Below are 27,786 nucleotides of genomic sequence, written 5' to 3'. Positions count from 1 at the left end.
TGGAAAGTAGCTCATGCTGTCCCCCCATCCTTAAAGACAGATCCTGACTCAAACTCATGAAGGAAAATGCGTTTAAAGCACAAGGGCAGTGATGGTTGCACAGTGCAATAGTGATTCTTCCTTTTAGCAAGATTTCTTTCTTTCTTTTCTTTTTTTTTTTTTTGTTTTGAGACAGAATCTCACTCTTCCTGCTGGCCCAGGATGAAGTGCAGTGGCATGACCTCAGCTCACTGCAGCCCCAATGTCCCAGGCTCAAGTCATTCTCCCACCTCACCCTCCCAAATAGCTGGGACCACAGGTGTGCACAACCACACCTGGCTATTTTTTTTTTTAAGAGATAAGTCCTCACTATATTGTCCAGGCTGGTCTTGAACGCTTGACTTCAAGCACTCCTTTCACCTAGGCCTCTGTGATTATAGACATAAGTCACTGTGCCTGGCCTCTTTCACCAAGATGTCTGAACGATGCCAAAGACTGGTGGGAAGGACAAGTTGGAGAGAACACTGTGGAGACCACAAGCAGAGGATGCCAAGGGCCAAACAGCCTCAGTCCCCAGAGAAGCCGGGTGGGTGCTGATAGTGGGCACCAGGATGGGGAAGGTAAGAGGGCTGAGGTGTCTCTGAGGAGCCTTTGCAAAAGCACCCTGCAGCTCTTGTTCAATGGAGACCACGCAGTTCCCTTTTGTCCCTGACCCTCAGCTTTTCTGACTAGCAGGGAGAAATCCAGGTGTTTTTCCAGCTTCTGGGAATGTTATGTGGAACCTCTCCTAAACAGGTGGTAATCAGTTACGTTTGATCTTTGATTCCTGGGGCCAGTTACCCCAGTATTGTGTGATAGTGTTATCCCCTCCCTTCACAGCCCTATGATTTGGGTCTGCCATTTGCAGCCCTTGCAGAGCAATGTGGAACACAGGCACCTTTCTGTTCTCTTTTAGGGTGAGTATTTCTCAGCATTCAAACAGGCCTCCCGGAGAGAAGATGACATTGCCAAGGTAACCAGTGGCATGAGAGTTTTATTCAAGCCAGGAACCACAGAGGTAGAGGAGCTGGCCCTTTGCTATGGTGGAATGGCCAACAGAACCATCTCGGCCCTCAAGACTACTCAGAGGCAACTTTCCAAGTAAGAGCTAACAGCAGAATGAGACTGCTGCTGTTGCTGCCACTAATAGTATCATTGCTACTGTTGCTGCTACTATGACTACCAGTAGTATTACTATTGTTGCTACTGCTACTATAACTACTGCTACTGCTGCTACTATTGCTATCACTTCTACTTCCACTATAACCACAATTGCTACTGCAACTATTGCTAATGCTACTACCAGTATTGCTACTAGGAGTATTGCCCCTGCTTACTATTACCATTGCTCCATTGCTACTACTACTATTAGTAATACTGCTGCTACTATTACTGCAGCTATAATTAATATTATGATTGTTACTACTCCGGCTGCTTCCACTTTACAACTGTTACTCATTATTGCTGTTACTATTGCTACTGTTGCTACTACTATCACTACACTTGTGATCACTGCTGCAATTCCTATCACTATTATGATTAGTATTATTGCTGTTATTACTATTACCTTGCTACTACTACTATTGCTGCCTCTTCTATTACTTATTCTATTAGTACTGCTACTACTATTACTGCTGTTATACTAGTATTTTCCTAATAGCATTACTGCTGCTACTGAAATTACTGCTACTACTGTTACTGCTACTACTACTATTACTATTGCTACTAGTATTGCTTCTGCTACTGTTACTACCAACAGTAGTATTACTGCTGTTATTGATGCTGCTGCTAGTATGACTACTACTTTTTGGCATTGCTTCTGTTACTACTGTGATTACTACTATTGCTGTTGCTTCTATTACTACTGCTTTTATGACTATTACTACTTCTGCTACTACTATCTATATTGTTACCACTACTGCAACTATTATTGCTGTCACTAGTATTATACTAGTAGTATTGATGCTGATGTTACTACTACTTCTCTGCTGCTACTACTATTGCTACCACTATGGCTGTGATTACTACTACTACTACTATTACTATTACTATGGTTATTATATAACAGAAATTGTACCAAGCACTTCACTAGCATTATCCTGTGTAATCCTTATAGCACCCACATAGAATCAATAAAGCTTAACTTGGAGTTTGGTTCCTTGGTTCCAAAATTCCTGGCTCTGTCATTTACCAAATAGGTAACATAAGTTAAGTTACTGAGCCTTCCCATGCCTCAGTTTTCTCATTGGTAAATGGGTATGGGAATTTTCCCTACTACATTTTAAAATTTAAATTAAAAGTGACAATTCATCTAAAACACTTAAGACGTTGCCTGGTACATTATGAGGGCGTGATAGATTTAACTGTTATTACTTTGGAGGTCTTTAGAAATTGTATCTATTTCTAAACATGAGGAAACAGAAGCTCAACGAGGTTAATTTAAGTATACTGCCTAAAGTCACCTAACTCTAAGTATCCAAGCTGAATTTTGAACCAAGCTTTATACAGCTCCATGGCCCTGGGCACACAGCTCTAAACAAAGGGACACGGAGGGCTAGGCAGGAGCGCTGTCCCATGCCCTGCTCTCTGGCAGGCTCTGGAAGGAGGAGCTGCTACAGGACGTGTGTGCAGGCCTGGCCGAGGAGCTGCACCTGCCCCCCGAAGCCCCTGGCGGCATGGTGGACTTCCGTCGCATCCTCACCCTCAGCTTCTTCTTCAAGTTCTACCTGACGGTGCTTCAGAAGCTGGGCCAAGAGAACCTGGAAGACGTGAGTGGGGCCTGGCCAGGCACAGGCTCTCTGTAGCATTCCTGGGGATACAGGAAGTTGGTCTGGGTAGTAAATTTGCTCCTCTCCTCTGGACATCTGGTGGCAGAATAGCAGGGACTGGGGTCACAGCACAGGAACCATGGAAATGGGAGTGACCAGCTGGCTTGGAGGCAGAGTACTGGGCTGGGCGTGGGGGACACAGGTTCTTGCCCTGACGGTGTCTCACCATGAGAACCTCAATAGTCCCAACTTTCCCTATGTCTCAGCTGTAAAATCTGCAAAAGGGGCAGGTGGACCAGATAATCCTTCTAGCAGTATCGCTGATACAACTGTGGTTTCATAGGTAAGATAGGGAATGCAGAAGGCCAGGTGTGGTGTCTCACACTAGTAATCCCAGCACTTTGGGAGGCTGAGGCGGGTGGATCACCTGAGGTCAGAAGTTTGAGACCAGCCTGGCCAACATAGTGAAATCCCGTCTCTAATAAAAATACAAAAAAAAAAAAAAAAAAAAAAAAGAGAGAGAGAGAGAAAGAAAAAGAAAGGGAATGCAGAGTGTGATGAGTAGGTAGGGTGGAATGGAAATGTCAGGTGGGGCTGCACTAACCAGAAGCCCATGGAAAGCACAGGATATGCCCTCAAGAGAGGGTGCAGGCTGAGGTGGGGCCCTGCTCCTGAAATATGTTCACCAAAAATTTGTTTTGCCCCTCTTCTATGCCAAGTTGCATGAGGTCCTAGGGGGCAGCCCAGTGTGGGGGAGAACGTGGACGGTAAAGGCTGTACTTGGGAGACAACTGCAGAGATGGGTGTGGAGGAGCACAAAGCAGAGAGGATGCCCCTGATGCAGGAACAGCAGAGTGAAAACCCTCTTTTAAAAACAAACTTCAGAAATACAGGATTGGATCAATGAAACCTAAAATTACTCTTACTCTCAAATCCCAGAGAATACCACTGCTAAGTATTTTGGTTAATTCCTCTGATCGCTTTCCTGCATTTATCTGTTCATCTGTCATGCTGTTTGTCTGCCCCATCTCTTTCTCTCTATTTGTCCTTCCATCCATCTATCAATACCTGCCATCTTCCTATCTTTTAATGTTGATATATTTCAAAAGACTTGGGACCACACTGCATATAAAGCTTTAAATCCTCCTTTGCTTCCATTGGGATTATATTGTGAACATTTTCCATATCATTAAATGCTTCCCATGGAATTGAGGAGGGCAAGGAAGAATTTTCCAGGAAGTCTGGAGGAGAACGATATTCCCAACAGAGACAGCGGCAGGCATAAATGCAAGATGGAGGGGAAGAGTTTGGGGTGTTGGAGTGTTGGAGAAGGTACAGACCATTCAGTCTACAGGGTAGAGTGTGGGGGCTAGCAGTGAAGCTGAGGCTGCTCATACATGCTGAACTCTCAGAGCCCATGTTTGGATGCTGAGAGATGCAGCCAGCACTCAAAGGGGCATGAAATAAAGAGATGAGATGAGGGGATCAGTTGTCACTGTGATCATTTGGGGATAACCACAAAAGGGATCAATTATTGAAATATAATCCTGGTCACCTCTGTTATCTTGTCTCCACAGAAGTGTGGTAAACTGGACCCCACCTTCACCAGTGCAACTTTACTCTTTCAGAAAGACCCCCCAGCCAACATCCAGCTCTTCCAAGTGAGTACAATCAGTATATGGCTAATATCAGGGGACTGCGCAGGCCACTCAGTAGGCTAGTGGCTATTGGCTAGTGACGAACTTGAATTGTATGTAGGTGCATAAAGCTCCTTACTCTTGTGCTTAAATATCCAGTGAAGAAAATGAGAATCATATAGATGTTAATGTCACTATTTTTCTCTTGCTTGCCTAAATTTCTCTCTTGGGATTAGACTCCTAGCTGCACCTGTTCCTTACAGATTTTTTTTTTACCCGAGGATAATGTGCAAAGCCTGAAGTATTATTGAGCATGTTAAAACAAGCAAACAAACCATCTATCTACCCCAGCTTTTTGAGAGGTGCTAGGTAAAGGGTCAGCAAACTTTTCCTGAAAACATCTTAGGTTTTGTGGGCCAGATGGTTTCTATTGCAGCCTCTCAACTCTGTCATTGTAGCATAAAAGCAGCCACCAACAATACATGAATGAATGAGTGTGTTGTCTTCCAATAAAACTTTATTTACAAAAACAGGCAGTGGACCCAGGCCACAATTTACTAACCTCTGCACACTGGAGGGTAGTTGTCCCAAGCATGAGCTCTGGGGCCTGACTGCCTGAATTTATATCTAAACTCTGACATTCCGTAATTGTGCAACCTTGAACAAGTTATTTATCCTCTTGTGTGCCTCTTAAGCAAGTTAATTATATTCACCTGCAAATGTGGATAATGGCCAACCTGTTTCATAAGATGGTTTTGAGGATTAAATATAAAAGTAAATTGCTTAGATAGTCCCTGGCATGTGGTGAAACACTCAATAAATATGACCCACTATTATGGTTACTTTGTAAAACAAAAACAGAACTTTATTATCAAATTAATAATGTAAAACATTTTAGAAAATACAGAAAAATATAAAGAAAATAAAAATCACCAAAAATTCCACCTCCAAGAACAAATTATTATTACATTTTTGTTTAATTCTTTTCATTATTTCCTATGCATATATGAACATGGGTGTACTATATTTATCACAAATATTATCGTTTCCTACAGAATTTGAATTATTGTCAACACAAACACATGTCCTGTTTTTATACTTGCATGAACAATCCTTCTAATTAAAATTCTTCGAAAGTATGTTTTAATGGTTGCATACTGTTGTATGGTATGAGGGCTGCATAGCTTATTTAGCCAATCCCCAGTTAATGGACATTTAGGTCCCTCTTTTTCTTGTTGTTCTTTTATATAACAACACTAGGACCACCATTGCCATTACTTATGCATCTTCCTGTTCCCTTTGCCCCACGCCCCTTGGTGTGCTTTGCCACGCAGCCTGAAGCTCTCCAGTGTCCTCTGGGCCTGTAAAGGGGCAGTGTCCTTGGCAGCTCAGGCTGACTGATGACCCTGTCATTCCAGGAGGTGCCCAAGGGTCAGTCTGAGGAGGACATGGTGGGCCGGCCCCTGCCCCACCTGGCAGCGAACATGCAGGCCTCTGGTGAGGCCGTGTACTGTGACGACATCCCTCGCTACGAGAATGAGCTGTCTCTCCGGCTGGTCACCAGCACCCGGGCCCACGCCAAGATCAAGTGAGTTTCACCGCCAGGAGGAGCTGGTGGAACTTTGTGAGGGGCCACTGGGAGTACCCACGAGACTTCTCGCACCCTGCCAGGTCATGGAGATGCAAAGATAATGAGGTTCCTTCAGGACCTCCTAGGCTAGAGAGAGGGGAAGAAGGGGAAGATGGGAACTCACCTCAAAACCATAGTCTGGAGAGGAGCAGGAAGGGTTTGGGATCTGGTGGCACCTGGAGGAGTTCTGCTCCTGGGAGGGGTCAGCAGGGGCCAGATCAGGAAAGCCTTGGAGCCCTAAACAGAGAGATGACACTTGTCCCAGAAAACACTGAGAAGCTGCTGATAGGCTTCGGACAGGACCCGGTTAGACCTGCATTTTCGATACTAGGCTTCGCTAAAATGCAGAATTTTTTTAGAACTTGAGTTAGCACGTATGGGAAGAACATGGCCTTAGAGTGTGGCAGTCCTGGGATTGCATTCCTGCTCTGGTGCCTGTCAACTGAGACCTTGGCCCATGTACTTAAACTCTCAGTTTCCTTGTCTGTAGTGAGCTGTTTCTTCAAGGATGGGCTATATTGTCTATAAAGCACCTAGCAGAGAATAGTCACTTGTAGATGTTTGTTGAATGCTGAGACCTCAGATAGCAAAAATTATCACTTCTATAATAATAATAATAATTAATAAAAATAAAACACCTAATACTCATATATAGCACTTAATATTTGCTACAACCTAGGTTTTATTTTTTTTTTGCTCATAATAACTGAAGGTTTTATTTTGACCTAAGCAATGATATATGTTAAGATTTTGACTCAGTTATAAAATGAACTCAGCTGAGATGGCCAAATATTGCTCTTGTAAATAGGTATTAGAAAGCAAAAGTGGCCAGGTGTGGTGGTTCATGCCTGTAATCCCAGCACTTTGAGAGGCCAAGGCAGGCAGATCACCTGAGGTCAGGAGTTTGAGACCAGCCTGGCCAACATAGTGGAACCCTGTTTCTACAAAAAATAAAAAAATTAGCCTGGCATGGTGGCACATGCCTGTAATCCCAACTACTCGGGAGACTGAGGCAGGAGAATTGCTTGAACCCAGGAGGCAGCAGTTGCAGTGAGCCCAGATGATGCCACTGCACCCCATCCTGGGCGACAGCACAAGATTCCATCTCAAAAAAAAAAAAAAAAAAGAAAAGAAAAGAAAGGAAAGCAAAAATGCCCCAGCCTAGTTTAAAGCACTTTAAATATATTGGTTTGTTTACTCCTCACAACTACCTTATAGGCAGGTCCTATTATCATCTCTCTGTTCCAGATGAGGAAGCTAAGGCACAAGCAGGGCATGTAACTTGCCCCGGGCCACACAGTTGGTAAGTGGCAGAGTTGGAGTTTGAAGCTGAGCAACCTGAGCACCTGTGTTGTGCTGCCTCTGGATGTTCAAGCCAGAGAGCATGAACTTCGTTTCCTGTTGGGCATTAGACACATAGTCTGCTGAGCAGAGCAGCTAGGAAAAGCCCTTCCTTGGGCCCGTTCAGTGACTAGGGATCAGGTTCCCTTGTCACTGGTCTTTTTTTCTGCTGCTGCTCCTAGCCTGGAGATGGGCTCCATCCAGGAATGGTGAACCAGGCACAGGTGAAATCTAACAGATGAATAAACCTGTCCAGGTCCCCGAAAATAAAAAAAGTGTTTAAGTTCCTGTGATTGCCAGCTGTAAGACACATTCTTTCCCGTTTTCTCCTTGTCTTGAGACCATGTTGACAATACCATGACCCACATTGTCTACACTCAAACCACCTCCATCCAAGCAATGTGAATGGATGGAAGAGGATGAGGGGGTTGACATTGTCATAACTGCAACAATTGGGGCCTTCCCGGGCTGCATACACTTGGAAGTGAGTGTGGGAGGGCAAAACTTAACCCTCCTAACTTAACCTCAGTTCTAATAATCCCAGTCATGCTGCTTTCTGGCTTACTGACTTTGGACAAACTACCTAAGTTCCTCGAGTTTGAGTTTCCACAAACATAAAATGGGAATTAGGGTAAGTGCTTTCAGGATTTCTCATAAGGATTAAGCATTTGGAAGGTGGTTAGTACTTCAGTTCAGTTCCACACCTTTGCATGAAATGCATTGCCCTATTTCCCCACGGGGCATGTGCCAGTGTGATCAGTACATAGTTGAGACTGTTACCCTTGATGCTATATTCAGTGATTCTCCCTTGGAGGTTTGTGTTGCCTAATTATGGTAGGATGCCCTGTCATGCTGGGATAGCACCATGAATGTGGGGAGAGAATTCCAGCTGTATGAAGCTGTTCAGGGCCATGGATCAGTGGCACAGCAGGGCCCCTGTGCTGATTTTGGAAGGGAGTTAGTGTGATGTGTGCGTTAGCCAGAGCTCTCCAGAATAAGTGCTGCTCACTCTGATTTGGCTCACTTGTACTTGGAGAGCAGACCAGGCATCATGTAAGGTCCAAAGAGGCCTGGCCTGCCTTATCCACTTTATTTATTTTTAAATGGAGATAGGATCTTGTTATGTTGCTCAGGCTAGTCCCAAACTCCTGGGCTCAAGTGATCCTCCTACTTCAACCTGCCAAGGCATTGGGATTACATGTGTGAGCCAAAGTCAGCCTGGCTGGCTTATTCACTTTGTATCTCCAGCAGCATTCAGGACAGTGGCCTGAACACGGTGAGCATTTAACTGACATTTGAAGAATAGAGTATAATTGAATTAGAATCTAATAGAAAAGAAGCAGAGAAGCGAGGAATTAGGATGAAGCCAAGCCCATCAAAATAAGAACAGAGTTATCCAACCAGGTGATGGGTTCCCTGCTCCAGCTTGCTGGCCTGCCCCCCCTCACACCGCTCACTCTTGCAGGTCCATAGAAACATCAGAAGCTAAGAAGGTGCCAGGGTTTGTTTGTTTCATTTCTGCTGGTGATATTCCTGGGAGTAACATAACTGGAATTTGCAATGATGAGACAGTCTTTGCAAAGGATAAGGTAGGTCTTGGATTTTTTTTATACGAAGTAAATGGAATAAGTATTGAAGTTTTAATTTGTGTACATTGCTCTAAACCCCTGATCTGGAAAGGTTGTACATTTGCTTGGATTGTGGCCATCAACTGGATGGCCACAATCCACAGAGGGATAGAATATGTTACTTGTTTATTTAATTGATGGCTGTTGTTTGTACTTAGTAGGATGTCTCTGTGCCAAGGTGACAGTAAAACAAGGCTGGTGTTGTGAACTATATGGCTGCATTTGAACTAGCAACTGGGTTCTTAAGAAACAACAGTAAGCTCCTTAATTAAAATAAAATAAGAATACATTTAGCAAACTAACTGGAAATCACAATACCACCACTATGTGTATTGGTAATTGGTAAATACGAAAGTTTATCTATTGATTTTGACTATATGGAACTCTGCAACAACAAACAAAAATTTTCAAATGTTTAAGACAGCTGCTACACAAGTCCTTAAATTTTTTCATAGGACAGTTCTCGACAGCCATTTTTTAATTCCAATAGACATCAAATGTTGCAAATTAGACATGAGTATTTCTGAAGAGCGAATTCATCTTATTATTGATGTAAAAGTGAAGGAGAGAACAAAAAACTAAAAATATGAGAACAAGGACTCCATGAGGAGAGCATTTCATAGAAGAACAAATTTCTTTATGAATATTAAGAGCTTCTCAGCAGTGCTAGCATTATGGCTAAGGAGAGTCAACCAGATTTAACCAATTGCGTTAATCAAATAAGTCAATAACTTATTTGGGAAATGTTTCTTCTGTCTGGCTCTGGGAAGAAGAATAAGGCTGCCTCTGCCAGGAAGGCTTTCTGGACATCCCCCATTAGGATTGTCAGAGACATGCATCCTAATTGTTCATTCCTGTTGTCAGAAACCTCATCTTCTGAAGTGATGTGCTGGACAAAAATTTTTTGTTGTTTACTTTTTGGGGGATGTTGGATGAACGTTATCTCTGAAGGAGATCCATTAAGCTTTCATGAAACTGAATTATTAAAGAAAAGAAAACAGTAATCATTATCATATAAATTTTTAAATCTTTTTTATGGATTATTGAGTCTAAGAACTAGCATTTGAGAGCTACTGCTTTTGGGTATGAGATGAAGTTTATCTTCATTTTAAGTGTGTGTCTTACATGTCTAATACTGATGCTTACAGCCTGTACAGCCTTTGAGAAGCTTTTGGAATAAATCTGGGAAATAGAACATAAAAGACCATGGTGTGGTGAAAAGAAAGTAAAACTGGAGTCAGGGCCTAAGATTTGGTCATGATCTATTAACAGTAATTAGCCCATCGTGGCCTTGTCTTCTGAGTCTCCATAAGAAGACCAATGGTGTTGGAGTAGATCCTAACTGACAAATGCGCTTCTGCTGCAATATCCCCCTTTCTGCTCATGGCAAATGAGTAATCAATTGCCACATTCTATCTGGTTCAGCCTCTCAATAGCCTGCCAGTACTAAATACTCAGAATTGGCCCTTGAGATGAAATCTGTTTGCCATTGTGATCCTAGTGACCCTATATCAGTAAGATAAGGAAATTAAGAGGCCCAGGGCATTCCTAAAATGTGCTTTCATTGCGAAGGCAGGGACTTCTTTTGGCTTTTTGAACAATCCAAAAATAATTCGTTTCACTGTAGCCCGGTTGCATTCTTCAACAGTCTGTCTCTACTCCTAGGTTACTTGTGTTGGGCATATCATTGGTGCTGTGGTTGCTGACACCCCGGAACACGCACAGAGAGCTGCCCAAGGGGTGAAAATCACCTATGAAGAACTTCCAGCCATTATCACAATTGAGGTAACTGAGAATGGGCTGCCTGTGTAGAGGAGTTAGCTCCCCGTCCCTGGATGTGCATTTATTAGGATCCCCGAGAGGGGATTTGAGAAGCAGCTAGGGATTTGACTAAATGAGTTTTAAAATTCCTTTCAACTCTGGGATTTTAGGCTCCAGGAAACCTTCCCCTTTTTGGTCTTAGGCTCAGTTCACTAACAACAGTCAAACTGAGTTCCTTCTTTTCACAATTTCAGCTCCATCTGGACCTTGTGGTATTCTTTGCTTTTCTTCAAGGTCCACAATTATCCATCTGCAGCTGAGGGAATGGAGGAATATGATTCCCTGGGCTACAGTTGAGCTTACTTCAAGTCTGTATGTGAAGCATATAGAGATTTATTTATGAGAAGAGAGAGTTAACAATTCAGAGAGCTTCTCTTTCCCTAATCAGAGCCCATCTTTCCCGTCCTCCTAAAAGCTGTATTCCTGAAACTTCTTTGTGATCCTCAGGATGCTATAAAGAACAACTCTTTTTATGGATCTGAGCTGAAGATTGAGAAAGGAGACCTCAAGAAGGGGTTTTCCGAAGCGGATAATGTTGTGTCAGGTAGAGCTGCTCCATAGAGCAGTGGGAATGGGGAGGCCCTGGTTTGCAAATAAAGTTCAAGAGATATGCATTGAACCCCGAAGCAGGGAAGTGATTCCCAGACATTTCCTAACAGAAGATTCCCTCTTATGTTTGTAGCAAAATAGTAGACAGTTGGCTGGGGAAGAACTTCAGTCATCTTAATCTCTACTCTCCTGTCTCTAGGCTGGACCTAATGATTCTAAAGAGATTCTAGAGTATTCTGACCTGGAAGGCCATCTAGGGAAGATAACGGCCATAGATGCCTGATGGCCGTAGGTCTGCCAGGCCTTTAACCACATAGACTCTCATTCTCCCCGCACCTGAAGGCAGTCCTCACCCATCTTTAACTAGCATCCTCCCTCCTCTTCCTTCTACCCTCCTTTCCCTCCACCTCTGTCTCTGACACTGTGAAATCAAATCCATTGCTCTCACCCCAGGACAATGCAGCTGACTACGCCTTTCAGAACTGTTTTTTACATTGGCTGTTGTGCTTTGTGAAGTTACTAGAAAGCCAACTCTCTACTAGGCCTGGTAGCTTAGGTGCCGGAAGTTGCTTTTGTTTTCAGCATTTCAATCACATCTATTAATCCTTGCTTCACTTTTTCCAAAATTTTACAGTGACAGTTTCCGAAATCCTTGATTTCCACAAGCTGCAGTGAGAAGAGAACTTTGCACTGGGTGCATTTCAGTGTCATTCTGGTTTCTTTGTTATGCGGGTGGGGATGAGGGTGGAGCATTCTGCTCCCAGACAGCTAAGACTTTGGGATCCTTTTCCGCCCCAAGGGGGAAACCTTGAGGTTACCCCCCCAGGTAACCCTGTGATCAGTTGCTTCCTGCCAGGCCACTTGGCAGAGTATACTCTCTCCTTAGGCAAACTGGCCCCTTCTGTAGCATCAGGCTCACTGTGACGGATCTCACTGTTTCCCCAGGGGAATTATACATCGGTGGCCAAGAGCATTTCTACCTGGAGACTCACTGCACCATTGCTGTTCCAAAAGGCGAGGCAGGGGAGATGGAGCTCTTTGTGTCTACACAGAACACCATGAAGACCCAGGTAGATGCCTTTTGGGTCAGCTCAAGGAGCCCTCAGGATAGCGGGGAGCTCCTAGCAGACCAGGAGGACCATGTGGGAAATGGGAAGAGGGAGAAGTGGGCTGGCCCAGAGGGTTCTCGAGTGTCATAGTCCTGGAGCCAGACTCTCACCAACAAACTGGTGTCACTGACCTTGTTTCATAACCTTTCTCAGCCTCAGTTTTCTCATCTATAAAATGGGGCCTGGGTGGGTTGTTGTAATTATTAGACAAGTTTTAATATTTAGTCTGAAGTCTGGTACATGTTGGCTGTTATCATTTCAGTACCTATGGCCTTGGTCAAGTTATGTCCTGCCTCAGTTTCCTCACATGCAAAATGAAGGTGTTGGATTAAGTCATAGTCACAGGGAACCCTAAATTATCTACAGCAGCTCAAAAATTCCTCATTTCCCTACTGCCTGTGACAGCGGTGGCCAGTGTTTTTGGCAGCTGGTCCTACTCTCATGACCTACCAGTCCCTGGTCACCCGGTCAGATGGAACAAGTTTCTAAAAGTATTCCGTGACCAACTACTTGGCCTCTGGCTAAAAACCAGTGCCTGATTTCAGTCTGGTAGCCTCAGCATCACTAACCGCAGGCTGCATGGGGATTTTCAATCAAGGAATTTCAGAAATCACAGCAGCTATTAGGTCCACCAGGCCTGAAATAAGTTCAAATAATGCATTCAGTGTGAGCATTCTGTCTTTCACCCATAGAGCTTTGTTGCAAAAATGTTGGGGGTTCCAGCAAACCGGATTGTGGTTCGAGTGAAGAGAATGGGAGGAGGCTTTGGAGGGAAGGAAACCCGGAGCACTGTGGTGTCCACAGCGGTGGCCCTGGCTGCATATAAGTGAGTTGCAAAGCCTGTTTCTCCCTTCTGGCTCTGGGAAGAAGAATAAGGCTGCCTCTGCCAGGAAGGCCTTCTAGACTTCCCCCTGTTAGAATTAGTTTCCTCCTGCTTTGAATTCTCACAGCCCTCTGTTTTTAGAACCCGTGGGCATAGGGGGAGGGTAACATTACCTGTTCCTTTGTGATCTGACACAGGTGTCCATGTCTGATCTCCCCTACTTGGCTGTGAGCTCTCCAAAGGCGAGCACATACCTCGTGTCCTTATATTTTTCACCTTGTCTAGCACAGTGTCTAGATGGCAAAGCAGCCCAGTACAGGTCTGCTCAGTGTGCAGGTGGAAAAGGTGGCTTCCCAGCTGTTTTTATTCTGAGACTCAGAGGGCTGAGCTGCTGTTGAAGGCTCACAGGCTTCTAACCCTCTTGGTACCCCCAGGACCGGCCGCCCTGTGCGCTGCATGCTGGACCGTGATGAGGACATGCTGATAACTGGTGGCAGACATCCCTTCCTGGCCAGATACAAGGTTCTAGATGTTGGGGTTGTTCTGGGATGGGAAGTAGCATTTTGTAAGGAAACCCGGGACTGAATGTCCAGGCGTCCTGGGCTGCACTCTGACTTTTTGTCTGTCTATAGAAGTTCAAATAAGAAATAGCAAGAACGGAAATTCAAGTAGGCCAACAGCAACACAGAAAGGCAGTGCTGAGGGAGGCTGGCACCCCATCTCCCAAGGTTGGCATTCATGACTTCTGTGAATTTGCTGTGTTCTGAGTCTGGTCAGGTTCAGAAACATGATTCACCACCAGCATACTCAGGATAAACCCATCACACTGCGTAGTGTGATATAAAAATGAGAATGATAGCTTAGTAATATACTGTGAGAAATAAAACTTCCCAGGGGCCTAGAGAGGCCCAAGATGTTAGGATGGGTACTTGCTTTCTCAGACCATGGTTGGGCACAGCCCACGCTTCTCTCTGGGACAGTCCCTTTTCTGGGTTTCTGTAATGATCAGTACACCCTTTCCCTGTATATGTCAGCATAGCTTTACTGGGCTTAGCCCAGCTCTAGAAACCTAGGAGCCCTCTCTTCATGAACTGGCCTTAAATATGGCCTTTGACCTATTCTGAGTTTGTTTCATGGTTTAACTCCCAGCAAGGGATTATATTTCTCTTAGCCCCAAATTCTTGTGGGCCTGAAGAGAGTTCCTGGATCTTTTCGAGTCCCAGTTTCTGTGCCTGTAAAATGGCCTATAGAGGGTATTCTAACAGAGTACATAGGTCAAGGAGGTACGTGCTCCTGTGAAATGCAACTTTTTTTGTCTGCTGACCAAAAGCTGTGCGGGCACAGTCCAGTATCTTTCCTAGTTTCTCTTCCCCGTGCTCCCCTCCCTGCTCTACCATGATCTACTTTCTCTTTCCAACCTCCTTTCTCCCCTCCTAGAACCAGAAGTCAGGAGCTGGTAGCAGGAAGAAGGGGTGTGGGGACAAGGGTGTCCAGGGGTGGGGAGCCAAGTGTATGCCACTGGGGAGAGGGAAGTTCCTCTTTTCTTCCCTTGCTACCTTCTGGTGACTTAAGAAGGTTTCCTTTTTCTCACGGGTTGATGTGGTGTTCTGTTCATTTCCTCCAGGTGGCATAAGTGGGAGGGAGGATCAGAGACAGAAAGAGGTGGTGGAAATGGGACTTCTGATAAATCACTCTCCTTTCTCGTTTTATCAGGTTGGCTTCATGAAGACTGGGAAGGTTGTGGCTCTGGAGGTGGATCACTTCAGCAACGCGGGGAACACCCAGGATCTCTCTCAGGGTGTGAGTAGGACCTGCCACCACCTCTGCACCCAGAGCTGACTTTGAGGCCAAGGGTGGGCCCACAGCCTGTTCCCACAAGGTGCAGGCCTCCCCAGGCCCTGTCTGCCACTGTTGCAGCAGTATCTTAATGGGTCCTCACCTTCAGGTTTCCCATCCTCAATTAACCTCTAAAGCACCATGATGATCATATTATTTATCTGGTTAAAAACCCATCCTTCTTGTTCAAGATATTTCACCAAGCTAGCAAAGTGAGTTACTATGTTTTATGGATAGTGTGTGGCATTGTGTGTGTGTATATGCACGCAATAGCAATATATATACACTAACATATAAACTAATACTAATATGTGTTACTATCTAGAGCATGCATGAAGGTGTCTGAAGGAACATATACCAAACTGTTAACAGTGATCAGATTACTAAAATGATTGGAATGGTATTGAGAGGGATATGCACTGTCATTTTCTATGTTACACATTTCTGTGATGTTTTAATTTTAAATAAGTCAAATTGCTTTTTAAAAAATGGTTTCACTGAAGTACAGTTTACATACCATAAAGTTAATCCATTTGAAGTATATAATTGAAAGGTTGTTAGTAAATTTCAAGAGTTGTGAGACCACTGTCACAATCCAGTGTTCCAGCTTCCATCACCGCAGAATGAGCTCTTGCATCCATTTGTAGTCACTCCCATTACCATTCCACAGGCCCAGGTCATCATTAGTCTACTTTATGTCAAGTCATTTAAATGGAACCATACACTATGTGTTTTTTTTTTTTCCTGTTTGATGTCTTTCTCTCAGAATAATGTTTTTTAGGTTCATCTATTTATTAATATTATTACTATTTGAGACAGAGTCTTGCTCTGTTACCCAGGCTGGAGTGCAGTGGCACGATGGCAGCTTACTGCTACCTCTGCCTCCAGGTTCAAGTGATTCTCTTGCCTCAGCCTCCCAAGTAGCTGGGATTACAGGCATGCACCACCACGCCTGACTAATTTTTGTATTTTTAGTAGAGGCAGGGTTTCGCCATGTTGACTAGGCTGTTCTCAAACTCCTGACCTCAAGCGATCAGCCCACCTCAGCCTCCCAAAGTGCTGGGATTATAGGCATGAGCCACCGTGCCCAGCCCATCTATGTTATAGCACGTATCAGTGCTTCATTCCTGTTCCTTGATGAATAATATTCCATCATATGGACCTACCATATGTTGTTCCCATTCACCACGATGGACATTTGTGTTGTTTCCAGTTTTTAGCTTTTATGCATAATACTGCTCTGAAAACACTAATGGAAGTTTCTCCTGAGTAGATTCCTAGGAATAGAATTGCTGCATCTGTGGTGAACTTAATATTTTAAGAAATGATCAAATTATATTCCGGATTGACTACACTGGTTTATATTCCAATCAATAATCTTAGGGGTTCCACATACTCTGTGACACTTGGTATCATCTGTCTTTACCCACTAGAATTAGTGGGTGTGAAGTGATAGCTCATTGTGATTTCGTGTTTCTTATGTCCTGTGACCTTGCAGAACTCATTTATTCGTTCTAGGATTTCTTCTGTAGATTCCTTGGGATTTTCTCTGCAGATAATGGTTATCATCTGCAAATAGGCACAGTTTTGTTTTCTTTTTTTCCAGTCTGCATGTTTTAATCTCCTTTTCTTTACATACTGTGATGGCTAGCCAGACCTTCCAGAACTATTAGGTCATATATCCTTGCCTTGTTTTCACTCTTAGGGGGAAGGCATTCAGTTTTTCATCATTAAATATGTTATTGGTAGGTTTTGTTTTTTGTTTTTATAGATACTCATGATCAGATTAAGGAAGTTTCCTTCCATTAGTGTATCTGATGGAAGTTTCCTTCCATTACTGAGCATCTTTGTAATGAATGGGTGTTGAATTTTGTCAAATGCTTTTTCTGCATTGATTGATATGATCATGTCATTTTCTTCTTTAGCTTGTTAATATGGTGGATTGTATTCATCGATTTTTTTAAAGACTGAACCAACCACTGTCCTTGAAATAAATCCAGCTTGGTCATGATATAATTAATATATTGTGGATTTTATTTGCTAAAATTTGTTAAGGATTTTTGCATCCATATTCCTAAGAAATATTGCTCTGTAGTTTTTTCTTTTAAAATTATACCATCATGGTCAGGGTTTGGTGTTAAGATAACACTAGTTTCGTAAAATGAGTTAGAATTCCTCTTCTAATTCTAGAAGAGATTGTGTAGAATTGGTGTTGATTCTTCTTTAAATGTTTGTTAGAATTTTTCAGTGAAATCATTTGGACCTGGAGACTTCTTTTCTGATAGCCTTAAAACAACTATCTTGCATGTTCTGCACATGTACCCCAAAACCTAAAATGCAATAAAAAAAACAAAAAAAAAACCTACTGATTAAATTTCCTTAATAGTTCTAAGACTATTCAAATTATCTGTCTTATATTGAAGTGGCAATTTTGTATTTTGAGACATTCATTTAAAAACGTTTTGTTTTTTAATTGTTATGGGTAAGAATAGTTGCATATATTTATAGGGTATAGATGATGTTTCGATATAGGCATACAGTGTTATCAGGATAAACAAATCAGGGTAGTGTAAGTATCCATCACCTCAAGAACTTATCATTTTTCTGTGTTAGGAAACATTTCAATTCTACTCTTATTTATTTTTAAATATATGATAAATTATTATATATTTTAAAATATTACACCATATTGTCACCATGGTGTGCTACCGTATACTAGATATTACTCATTCTCTCTAACTGTAGTTTTGTATGCATTAACCATCCCCACTTTAATCCCCTGTCCTTGCTCCCCCCACCCAGCCTCTGGTAAACATCATTCCACTCTGTACATGAGCTCAATTTAATTTTGTCTAAGTTATCAAAAAATATTTGTGTGTAGAATCATTGATAGTGTGCTCTTATTCCTCTTCTGATGTCTTCAGGGTCTGTGGTGATATCCCCTGTTTCAATTCTGATATTGGTAATTTGTGTGTAGAATCATTGATAGTGTGCTCTTATTTCTCTTCTGATGTCTTCAGGGTCTGTGTTGATATCCCCTGTTTCAATTCTGATATTGGTAATTTGTGGCTTCACTTTGTTTTTCTGTCTTGCCAGAAGTTTGCCAATTTTATTCCTTTTTTAAAAAAACGAGGTTTTTGTTCCATTGATTTTCTTTGTTGTTTTTGTTTTCAATTTCACTGATTTCAGCCCTTATCATTATTTTCTTCACTCTGTTTGTTTTGGATTTATTTTGCTTCTTTTTTTCTAGGTTCTTGAGTTGAAAGCTTAAAGTTTAAAATAGCTATCTGAGAATGTTTTCTTCTTTTTTAATGTGTTCAGTTTAGTGCTATAAAGTTTCCCCTCAGCACTATTTTAGACAGGTCCCATAAGTTTTGGTATGTTGTATTTCATTTTTTTCTTGTATTTTTGGCTGCTCGTTTGTTTACTTCCCTGACACTTTCTCTTTGATCCCTGGTTATTTAGAAGCATGCTGTTTGGTTTCCAAGTATTTAGAGATTTTCCTGTTATCTTTCTATCCTGAGGCTTTCTATTGATTTTGAGTTTCATTCCATTTTAGTTGAAGAACACATTCTCTCTGATTTCAATTCTTTGAAATGTGTTGAGGTTCATATCATGGCCCAGGACATGGTCTGTTTCAATAGAAGTCCCATGGATACCTAAACAGAATGTGTATTTTACTGTTAATGGGCTGTGTATTAGTTTCCTGTGGCTGTTACAACACGTCACCACAAATTGGGTGGCTTAAAATCATGAATATGTGTTTTCTCACAGTTCTGGAGGCTAGAAATCTGAAATCAAGGTGTTGGGAGGACTGCACTCCCTCTGGAAGCTCTAGGGAAGGATCCATTCCTGGCCTTTTCCAGCTTCTGGTGGCTGGGGGCACTCCTTGACTTGTGGTTGCTTCATTCCAGTCTCCGTCTTTGTCTTCCCATCCCCTTCTCTGTGTGTCTGTTCTTGTCTACCTATACTTCTCTCTTATAGACATGTGATTGCATTTAGGGTCCTCTCCAGTAGTTAAGGATAAGCTACTTCTCTCCAGATCCCTAACTTTGTCACATATTTTGCCATTTAAGGTGGTATTTACAGGTTCCATGATTGGAAGGTGAATATATCCCCAATCTCTACTAAAAATACAAAAAATTAGCTGGGTGTAGTGGTGGGCACCTGTAATTCCAGCTACTGGAGAGGCTGAGGCAGGAGAATCGCTTGAACCAGGAGCCAAGTGCAGTGGAGCCACTGCACTCCAGCCCTGGTGACAGAGTGAGACTGCCCCCACCCCCCCAAAAAAGAAAGAAAGTGAATATATCTTTGGGGAGGCATTTCTTTTTCCCAACACTGCTATAATGTTCTGTAAATATCCACTAGATCTTGATGGTGGTATTGAGTTCTTCTATACCTTTCCTGCTTTTCTGCCTATTTTTTTCTACCAATTTTGAAAGAGGAGCATTGAAACCTCCAACAGTAATTATGGATTTTTCTATTTCTCCTTTTAGTTGTACCAGTCTTTACTTTCTGTATTTTTCAGCTGTGTTGTTTGGGGCAGACACAATTAGTATTGCTGTCTTTTGGAAGGATTGACACTTTCATCATTATATAATCTCCCTCTCTCTGTCTATGATAATTGTATTTGCTCTGAAGTCTACTTTATCTGATGTTAATAAAACCATGCTTGCTTTCTTTTGATTAATGTTTGCATGGTATATCTTTTTTTCATCCTTCTATGTTCAAACTTGCCTACATTACTATATTTGAAGTGATTTTTCTTGAAGATAGTATGTAGTTGGGTCATATTTTTAAATACATTCAGCTAATCTCTTTTAATTGTATTTATACTGTATACATGTAATACAATTATTGATGTGTTGGGGCATACGTCTGCCACTTTATTTTTTGTTTTCTGTTTGTTCTATCAGCTTTCATTTCTCTGTATTCTTTTGTATGACTTGCTGTGGGTTACTTCGACTTTTTTTAAAATTCCATTTTGATTTATTTACAGTGCTTTTTAAAAGTATCTCTTACACAGTTTTATAGTCATTGCTCAAGGTATTATGTTATATATACACAACTTATCACAGTCTACTGAAGTTCTCATTTTACTGGTTTTTGTGAAGTATAAAAAACTTACCTTCCTTTATGACTCTGCCCTTTCCCATTTATGCTATTTTAATTTTAAATATTTTCTTTACTTCCATTTAGAACCATATAAAGACAGTATTTTAATTTTTGTTTTAACTATCAGACAATTTTAAAAACTGAGGAGAAAGAAAGCTTACTGCTTGTGCCCATTTTTGCTTGCAGTGTTTTTTCTTCCTTCAGTTTTCCAAGGTTCCTTCTTTTATCCTTTTCTTTCTGTTTGGAACTTCCTTTAGTCATTATTTTATTATGGGTCTGCTGGGGACACATTTTTTTAGTTTTCCATCTGAGAATGTTTTGATTTCTTTTTCTTCTTCCTGAAGGATAATTTTACTGGGCAATTAATTTTGAGTTAACAGTTCATTTCTTTCAGTACCTGAAAAACTGCCACTTTGTTCTGGTCTCTATGGCTTCCGACGAGAAATCCTTTGTCATTCCAATTAGCCTTAACCCCACCCCTCTCCCCACTCCATAGGTAAGTTGTCATATTCTCTGGCTGCTTTCAAGAATTTTTTTTTGTCTTTAGTTTTCAGAAGTTTAATTATGATATGACTTATCATGGATTTCTTCAGTCTTATCCTGTTTCAAGATCACTAAGCATCTTGAATCTGTAAGTTTATAGATCTTGAAACCTTGGAAATTTTTCAGTTATTATTGCTTTGAGTACTTTGAAGCTCTTCTCTTTTTCTCTTTTCCTTCCAGGTCTCCAATGGCATGAAGGTAAGGGCTTTTGTTGTAGTCCCAAAGGTCCTTGAAACTGTTATTTTTTTTCATTCCATAATCTCAATACAGTTCAGACCAGATAATATATCTTAATCTATTCTTCCGTTCACTGATTCTCTTCTATGTCCTGTCTCTCTTCTTCTGCCATTGAATGTGAATCCATGCAATAAACTATTTATTTTGGTTGTTGTATTTTCAATTCTTAAAGGCCCATTAGGTTCTTCTTCATATCTTCTCTGTCTTTGCCGAGACTATCTTTTATTTCTGGAAGCTTTGTATGTTTTATTTGTGTCAAGTGTGGTCATAATTGATCTTGGAGGCATTTTTTTTCGTGGCTGCATTAAAACTGTGGCAGATAATTTTAATATCTTTGCCACCTCAGTGAGGACATCTGCTGGTTATCTTTTATTATTCAGTTTGAGATCCTCCTGTCACTTGGTATGACAAGTGATTTTTCACTGAAACTTGGAAAAATCCATCATTAATGTACAGATGATGGTGGTGATGATGATGATGATCTTCTGAGACCTTGAATCTTATTTAAGCCTTCTCTTCTAATTGGCTCTTTCTGACCTTGCTCTAGTAGTGGTGGATGTCACCTCATTACTGCTAGGTGGAGACAGAAGTCTTGATCTTCCATTTGGCCTTTGTTGATACCCAGAGTAGGAACAACTCCTTCTTATTTCTGGGCAGAGGTCGGAGATCTACATTCCACGTGTTCTCCATGGACATCATGGTGTGGGTGACCTCTTTACTACTGGCTTGTGCTAAAAGTCTTGACTCTTCACTAGACCTCTTCTGACACCACCAGAATGGAAGGAAAGAGTGGTATGTCTTTGTTAGGTGGGTGAGGAAGTCAATATGTTCTCCAATGACTCCACAGGGTGTGGGTACAGCCTTATGACTGGCCATCAGCAATGAAAGTCTCAGCTCCCTACCTGGCCTCCTCTGGCACCACCCGATCAAGAGTGTTGGAGTATCTCATAACAGCCTCATGAATGTGAAAGTCCAGGCTCCCACTGAGCTTTTGCAGGTGTGAGTAGGAATGAGGCCATAGTTTTGTTCTTTCTGTGATGTTTGGTTGGGATACTTATTATCTAAAAGTGTTCAATTTTGCTAGGCTGCCTTTTTCCTGGTCTTTCGGCCAGAGATAAAAGGATTTGGGAAATAGAGTGAGCTTTGTGGTCTCTGTCATCAATGGCATTTCTGGATTGCCAGCTCCTGCCCCAAGTCTGGGATATATGAGGCAAAAAGGAAACCCTTGGAACTCACCATCATGTCATTCCTTGGGTTGCAAAGTCCCTACTGGGACTGGCTTTTTTTCCCCTCCACTTTTCAGAGTATTCTACATTGTTGTTGTGGCTGATTTTAAATAAATGTATAGAATTCCAGAGTTTTGGTGGTACTTAGTGGGAATATGGAAGTGAAAGTCTCCATACGGTACATTAATGTTGAATTTCTCACAAGATACAACCCTGAGTAATGTCAACAGTAATTACTGTGTGCTTTCATATTTAGTCTCAGTTGCTGCTACTCCAGTCACATTATAAATGATCAGGGTAAGACCAGAAGTGGGAGTTATGCACTCCTCATTATTGTGGTCAAAGCTTTGGCAGATGAACTTGGAATATTGAGTTGTTGAGAAAAATAACTAGAGGGCTTGGGTGAAATAAAGTCAATTGTGAGAATTAACAAATTTACCTTGGTGATACCACTTCTCACAGTTTTTTAAATCTTAATTTTATAACCATACGAGTTACATAGGTACAGATTCTTGTTTAAAAAAAAAAAAAGAGGTAGCTGGGCATGGTGGCTCATGCCTATAATCCCAGTACTTTGGGAGGCGAGATAGACAGATCACTTGAGGTCAGGAGTTCAAGACCAGCCTGGCCAACATGGCAAAAACCTGTCTCTTAAATAAATAAATAAATAGGCCAGGTGCAGTGGCTCATGCCTGCAATCCCAGTACTTTGGGAGGCCGAGAGGGGGTGGATCATGAGATCAGGTGTTTGAGACAAGCCTGACCAAGATGGTGAAACCCCATCTCTACTAAAAACACAAAAATGAGCTCAGTATGGTAGTGCACGCCTGTAGTGCCAGCTACTCAGGAGGCTGAGGCAGGAGAATCACTTGAACCTGGGAGGCGGAGGTTGCAGTGAACTGAGATCACACCATTGCACTCCAGCCTGGGCAACAGAGTTACACTGTCTTAAAAATAAATAATTAATTAATTAATTAAAAAATAAGTTAAACTTTTCAGGAAAAGCCTACATTCCCCTTTACCCCTTTGGATCCCACTTTTCTCTGCCAAGGATTGCCTAATTGTCTCAGTGAGGAAACTTCACACTTCAGATCTAGGGCTAAAACTGTTCAAAACAAGAAGCATTCTTATTTCGTGTTCTCACCACATATAAGACATGCTTTTTGGTATGGGAAACCTCATGTCGAAAATGTACAGTCTTTGTCCCTAGACATCTTACAAGATTTTTAATTCAATCTAGCAAATATTTATTAAGTGCCCAGGGGGCTACATAAAGAATGATATGACATTGTTTCTGCCCTCAAAAACTTCACAATATGGCAAGGGAAATAGATGATGAAAGAAAAAGAATTACAAGTTGATAAAGTACTAAGGGAAAGCAAAAGTAGAATTAATTGAGACAGAAAAATCATCTAGGATGACTAAGACTGAAATTATTAAAGACACATAAGGCAACTTGTGGGAGAGAGAGGGTACACATAGGGAAATAAACTAAAACCAACGTAAAACAAACAATGGAAAAATGAAATCTGCATTGGTTTTTCCAGAGAGATGAGATATTACAACTTAAAGAAAGAACAGAATGTTATTAAAATGGAACAGTCAAAGAATAAAAATTAGCTTTCATGAACTGACACCATGAAAGCAGAATGGTTGAAAGAAACTCGATAAATATCCCAAAAATTAAAAACAACATGAAAAAATAGAGCAAATACAAAAAATTTGAGAATCAGTTCAAGAGGTTCAAATCATAGACATTTCAGAAAGAAAAAATGGAAAAAACAGAGGGGGAAGCTAACAATAATTCAACAAATTTTCCAAAACTGATGGGCATACATTTTGGGATTAAAACAGCCCATACAATAACCAGCACAATGAAAGAAAATGGACCTATGCCAAGTTATAACATTGCGAAATTTACAAACCTGAGGACAAAGAGAAGATTTTGCAATTTTCAGGAAGAAAAAAACAGAACTCTTTTCAAGAATTAGGAAGGAGTTGACCGGACTTCTCAGTAGTAGGAAGGTAGGCTTTACTAGTAAAATGCCTTCAAATTGCTGAGAAAAACTGGAAAGCTTACTTCCAAATTAGGATTCTATATACAGCTGACATCAATTAAAGGTGAAAGCAGAATAAAGACATTTCAGATATGCAAGGTGTCAAAGATGTTCCTCTTTGTGTACCCCTTTCTTATGAAGATACTAAAGGATGTACTCCAACAAAATGAGGGAGTAAAATTTTTAAAAGGGAGAGGCATGGAATCCAGGAACAGGAGATTCAGTATGGAGAGAGGTTAAAGGAAGTCCCTGGGATGAATCCCTCTACCCCTTTGGATCCTACCATGAGATTTAATATTTAAATCCTTAGGTGGCAGCTGAAGCAGATCTAGTGGGCAGCCAATTTAAACTGGAGTAGGCCAGATGGCTCTAGGATAGAAAATCAAATGTGCTCGAACATGTTGGAAGCAGGACTCAGGAGGGAAAAGAGAAAATACATTAGGAGCAGATTTTTAGAATTGAGGAAAACTCTAAGTTGGATTACTAGTAAGTACATAGACAGTGAAGCAGATACAAAATAAAGACAATTATTAACTCCAGGGTAAAAAAAATATTATCAAGAGAGAAGAAATTATAATGTAACTACATGGTTCAGTTGTAAGTAACGTTTGCAGAGTTATAATATTAAATTGACTACTGATCCAATCAAAATACAGCTATACTGGGAAATAGGAAGCTGGTAAGGTGAAGGCTGGAGGGAGGGGGCTAAGCCAAAACAAAATTCTCCTTTTTCATAGAAGGAAGACAAGGTAAAAGTCTAAAACTGAAAAAGTCAAGACATAGCAATGTGGCCACATTATCTAGAGATGTGAGAGTTAAATAGCTAATGAAGGATAAGCTGTGAGAATTCTAAGTAGTTGCTCTGGAGACTGCAAGGAAGGAAAGTGGAAGAAGCTACTGTTTTTCATACCATGACTTACGTGACACTTCAAACTATTTGCAGTACAAGTTTCATAGGAATAAAAACTAATTAACAATGAATTTTTAAAAGTTAACTATTTTCAAAAAGAGGCAAGTGATTAGTTCCAACTAGAGGCTCTGGGAGGGGCTTCTCCACAGAGGGCCTGAATGAGGGGACTAGTAGGTCCATAAGGTGCAGTAAAGATGCTGCTGCAGGCTGGCGCGGTGGCTCACGCCTGTAATCCCAGCACTTTGGGAGGCAGAGGCAGGCGGATCACAAGGTAAAGAGATCGAGACCATCCTGGCCAACATGGTGAAACCCCGTTTCTATTAAAAATACAAAAAGTAGCTGGGCGTGGTGGCTCATGCCTGTAGTCCCAGCTACTTGGAAGGCTGAGGCGGGAGAATTGCTTAAACACGGGAGGCGGAGGTTACAGTGAGCCGAGATCGTGCCACTGCACTCCAGCCTGGCAACAGAGTGAGACCCCTCCGTCTCAAAAAACAAACAAACAACAGCAAAATAAAAAAGGTGCTGCTGCAGTCTCCCGGGGAAGAAATATCTTGTGCTGAAGACGAGCAGCTGCAGTGCAGAAGGGAGAGGCAGGCAACGGATACAGTCCTCGAAGTTCCTACTTTGAGGAGCCAATGAAATCAGCACACTGTTCTCTCCCACTTTTGTTTCCTCTGCTTCAGATTATGGAACGAGCTCTATTCCACATGGACAACTGCTATAAAATCCCCAATATCCGGGGCACGGGGTGGCTGTGCAAGACCAACCTGCCCTCCAACACGGCTTTCCGGGGATTTGGGGGGCCCCAAGCGATGCTCATTGCCGAGTATTGGATGAGTGAAGTCGCCGTGACCTGTGGGTTGCCTGCAGAGGAGGTAAGCTGAGAATTTGGTAGCACAAGCCAGAGTAGGTTAGCCTACTTGTGGGGAGAGCGGCTTTGTATCTTGGGCAACTCCCATGGGGGCAGATGACAGGCAGGGGCTGCTGAGGGGCCTGAAAGCTTAACTTTAGCTTGTGCCCTGCCCCCAGTCTCTTGCCACCAACAAGGCCTCTGTGTCTCTCTCCTTGGGAAGGTGCGGAGGAAAAACCTGTACAAAGAAGGGGACCTGACACACTTCAACCAGAAGCTTGAGGGTTTCACCTTGTCCAGGTGCTGGGAAGAATGCCTAGCAAGCTCTCAGTATCATGCTCGGAAGAGTGGGGTTGACAAGTTCAACAAGTAAGCATTGGGAGTAGGGGTCCAGTTGCTCTCCTGGGTTTCATATCCTACAGCCTTTCTGCTGACCCCAAAATAGGAAGCTAATAAGGTAATGGATAATGTATGAGACTGCTGAGTTTGCCAACTCATTCATAGCCATCTCTTCAAGATCTTATAATCATCTCCAGCCCGGGGCAGGTGGGCTCACAGCCTGCAATCGGTGTCATAGCCTGTCAGTTGTGGTTCATCTTTACACATTTGTACACCTTCTGGGCATACCATATTATAAAGAACGCTGACCCAGGACTGACACGCCACAGTTATGCACCTGCCTCTGACACTAATCTATAAATATGAATTTGGGAGTCACTCCACATCTCCCTGGGCCTCAGTTTCCTCATCTGAAAAGGGGGCATAATTGTGCTGGCTCTGTCTTCCTCACAGAGTTACTCAGATAATTAAATATGAAGCACAGAGAAGGCTTTCTTATTGTCAGTGAGACACACTGCCTCCTGGAGATGATGACAGTCCAAGACTACCAGGGCACTCTGATCCAGTACCAATGGTACTCAGGGAAGAAGAGTGTTGACACTTTAAAGTCAAGACTCCCAGGACTTTTTGTCTACATTATTGAGGCATAGTTCCGTTATTACAGGACTATCTGGGTAACCCCAAGGATGTCCTGTTTTGATTTGATCCAAACATGTTGATGATCTCAATACGCTAGAGAAGCTTCTATCAGAATGTTCCTTTTTCTTCAGGGAGAATTGTTGGAAAAAGAGAGGATTGTGCATCATTCCCACCAAGTTTGGAATAAGCTTCACAATTCCTTTTCTGAATCAGGTAATTGCTTTATAGAATTGTGTCCACCTCCCTGGACTGGGGCCCCATTTTCCCCGTGTTTACAGTATTGCAAGGGAAATTTCATTATCACTGGTAACAGGGCTTACTGGAGGAACTATTTGCTGTTTAAATAAAAGTTGAACTTGTACAGTCCTATTTGTCCAGTATGTCATGGGCAGTGAGACTCAGAGATCTGGGATCAACCTCTAGTTCTTACCTTTCCTTGCTATCAGACGGGAGAGAGCTACTCTCTTTTTCTTGTTCTATTTCTTCACTTATAGAGTGAGGACAGATATTTGACCTACTTCCCTTTGAGAACAAGAAACACACAGAGAGAAACATAAGAAAACCTTCTGCAAACTACTGAAGTGTCACATAATTAAATCATGAGATTTAACTGCCATAATTTTTGTCTGAGATTTACATCCAAAATGCTGCTGATTTTCTTGTTCCCAGGCTCCATACCTTTGGTCCCAAATCTTACTGAGCTGGAAGTTA

The 27,786-nt window shown here is 42.0% G+C and overlaps 1 protein-coding gene across 2 annotated transcripts in view; it reads left to right on the top strand.

Moving 5' to 3' along the window:
* Nucleotides 1-27,786, top strand: part of XDH (xanthine dehydrogenase) — an 82,236-nt gene that overhangs the window by 39,642 nt on the left and 14,808 nt on the right. For both annotated transcript variants that reach the window (XM_002757891.6, XM_054245080.2), the window contains 14 exons: nucleotides 935-1,119; nucleotides 2,612-2,786; nucleotides 4,364-4,447; nucleotides 5,842-6,011; nucleotides 8,860-8,983; nucleotides 10,688-10,807; nucleotides 11,291-11,387; nucleotides 12,338-12,462; nucleotides 13,194-13,327; nucleotides 13,759-13,846; nucleotides 15,038-15,124; nucleotides 25,931-26,122; nucleotides 26,321-26,466; nucleotides 27,207-27,288. In XM_002757891.6, coding sequence (XP_002757937.3) covers nucleotides 935-1,119; nucleotides 2,612-2,786; nucleotides 4,364-4,447; nucleotides 5,842-6,011; nucleotides 8,860-8,983; nucleotides 10,688-10,807; nucleotides 11,291-11,387; nucleotides 12,338-12,462; nucleotides 13,194-13,327; nucleotides 13,759-13,846; nucleotides 15,038-15,124; nucleotides 25,931-26,122; nucleotides 26,321-26,466; nucleotides 27,207-27,288 — 1,809 coding nt within the window. The remainder of the gene's footprint in view (nucleotides 1-934; nucleotides 1,120-2,611; nucleotides 2,787-4,363; nucleotides 4,448-5,841; nucleotides 6,012-8,859; nucleotides 8,984-10,687; nucleotides 10,808-11,290; nucleotides 11,388-12,337; nucleotides 12,463-13,193; nucleotides 13,328-13,758; nucleotides 13,847-15,037; nucleotides 15,125-25,930; nucleotides 26,123-26,320; nucleotides 26,467-27,206; nucleotides 27,289-27,786) is intronic.

The sequence above is a fragment of the Callithrix jacchus genome, chromosome 14 (assembly GCF_049354715.1).
Source record: "Callithrix jacchus isolate 240 chromosome 14, calJac240_pri, whole genome shotgun sequence".
Lineage (NCBI taxonomy): Eukaryota > Metazoa > Chordata > Mammalia > Primates > Cebidae > Callithrix > Callithrix jacchus.
This window is presented reverse-complemented; position numbering and strand designations above follow the sequence as displayed.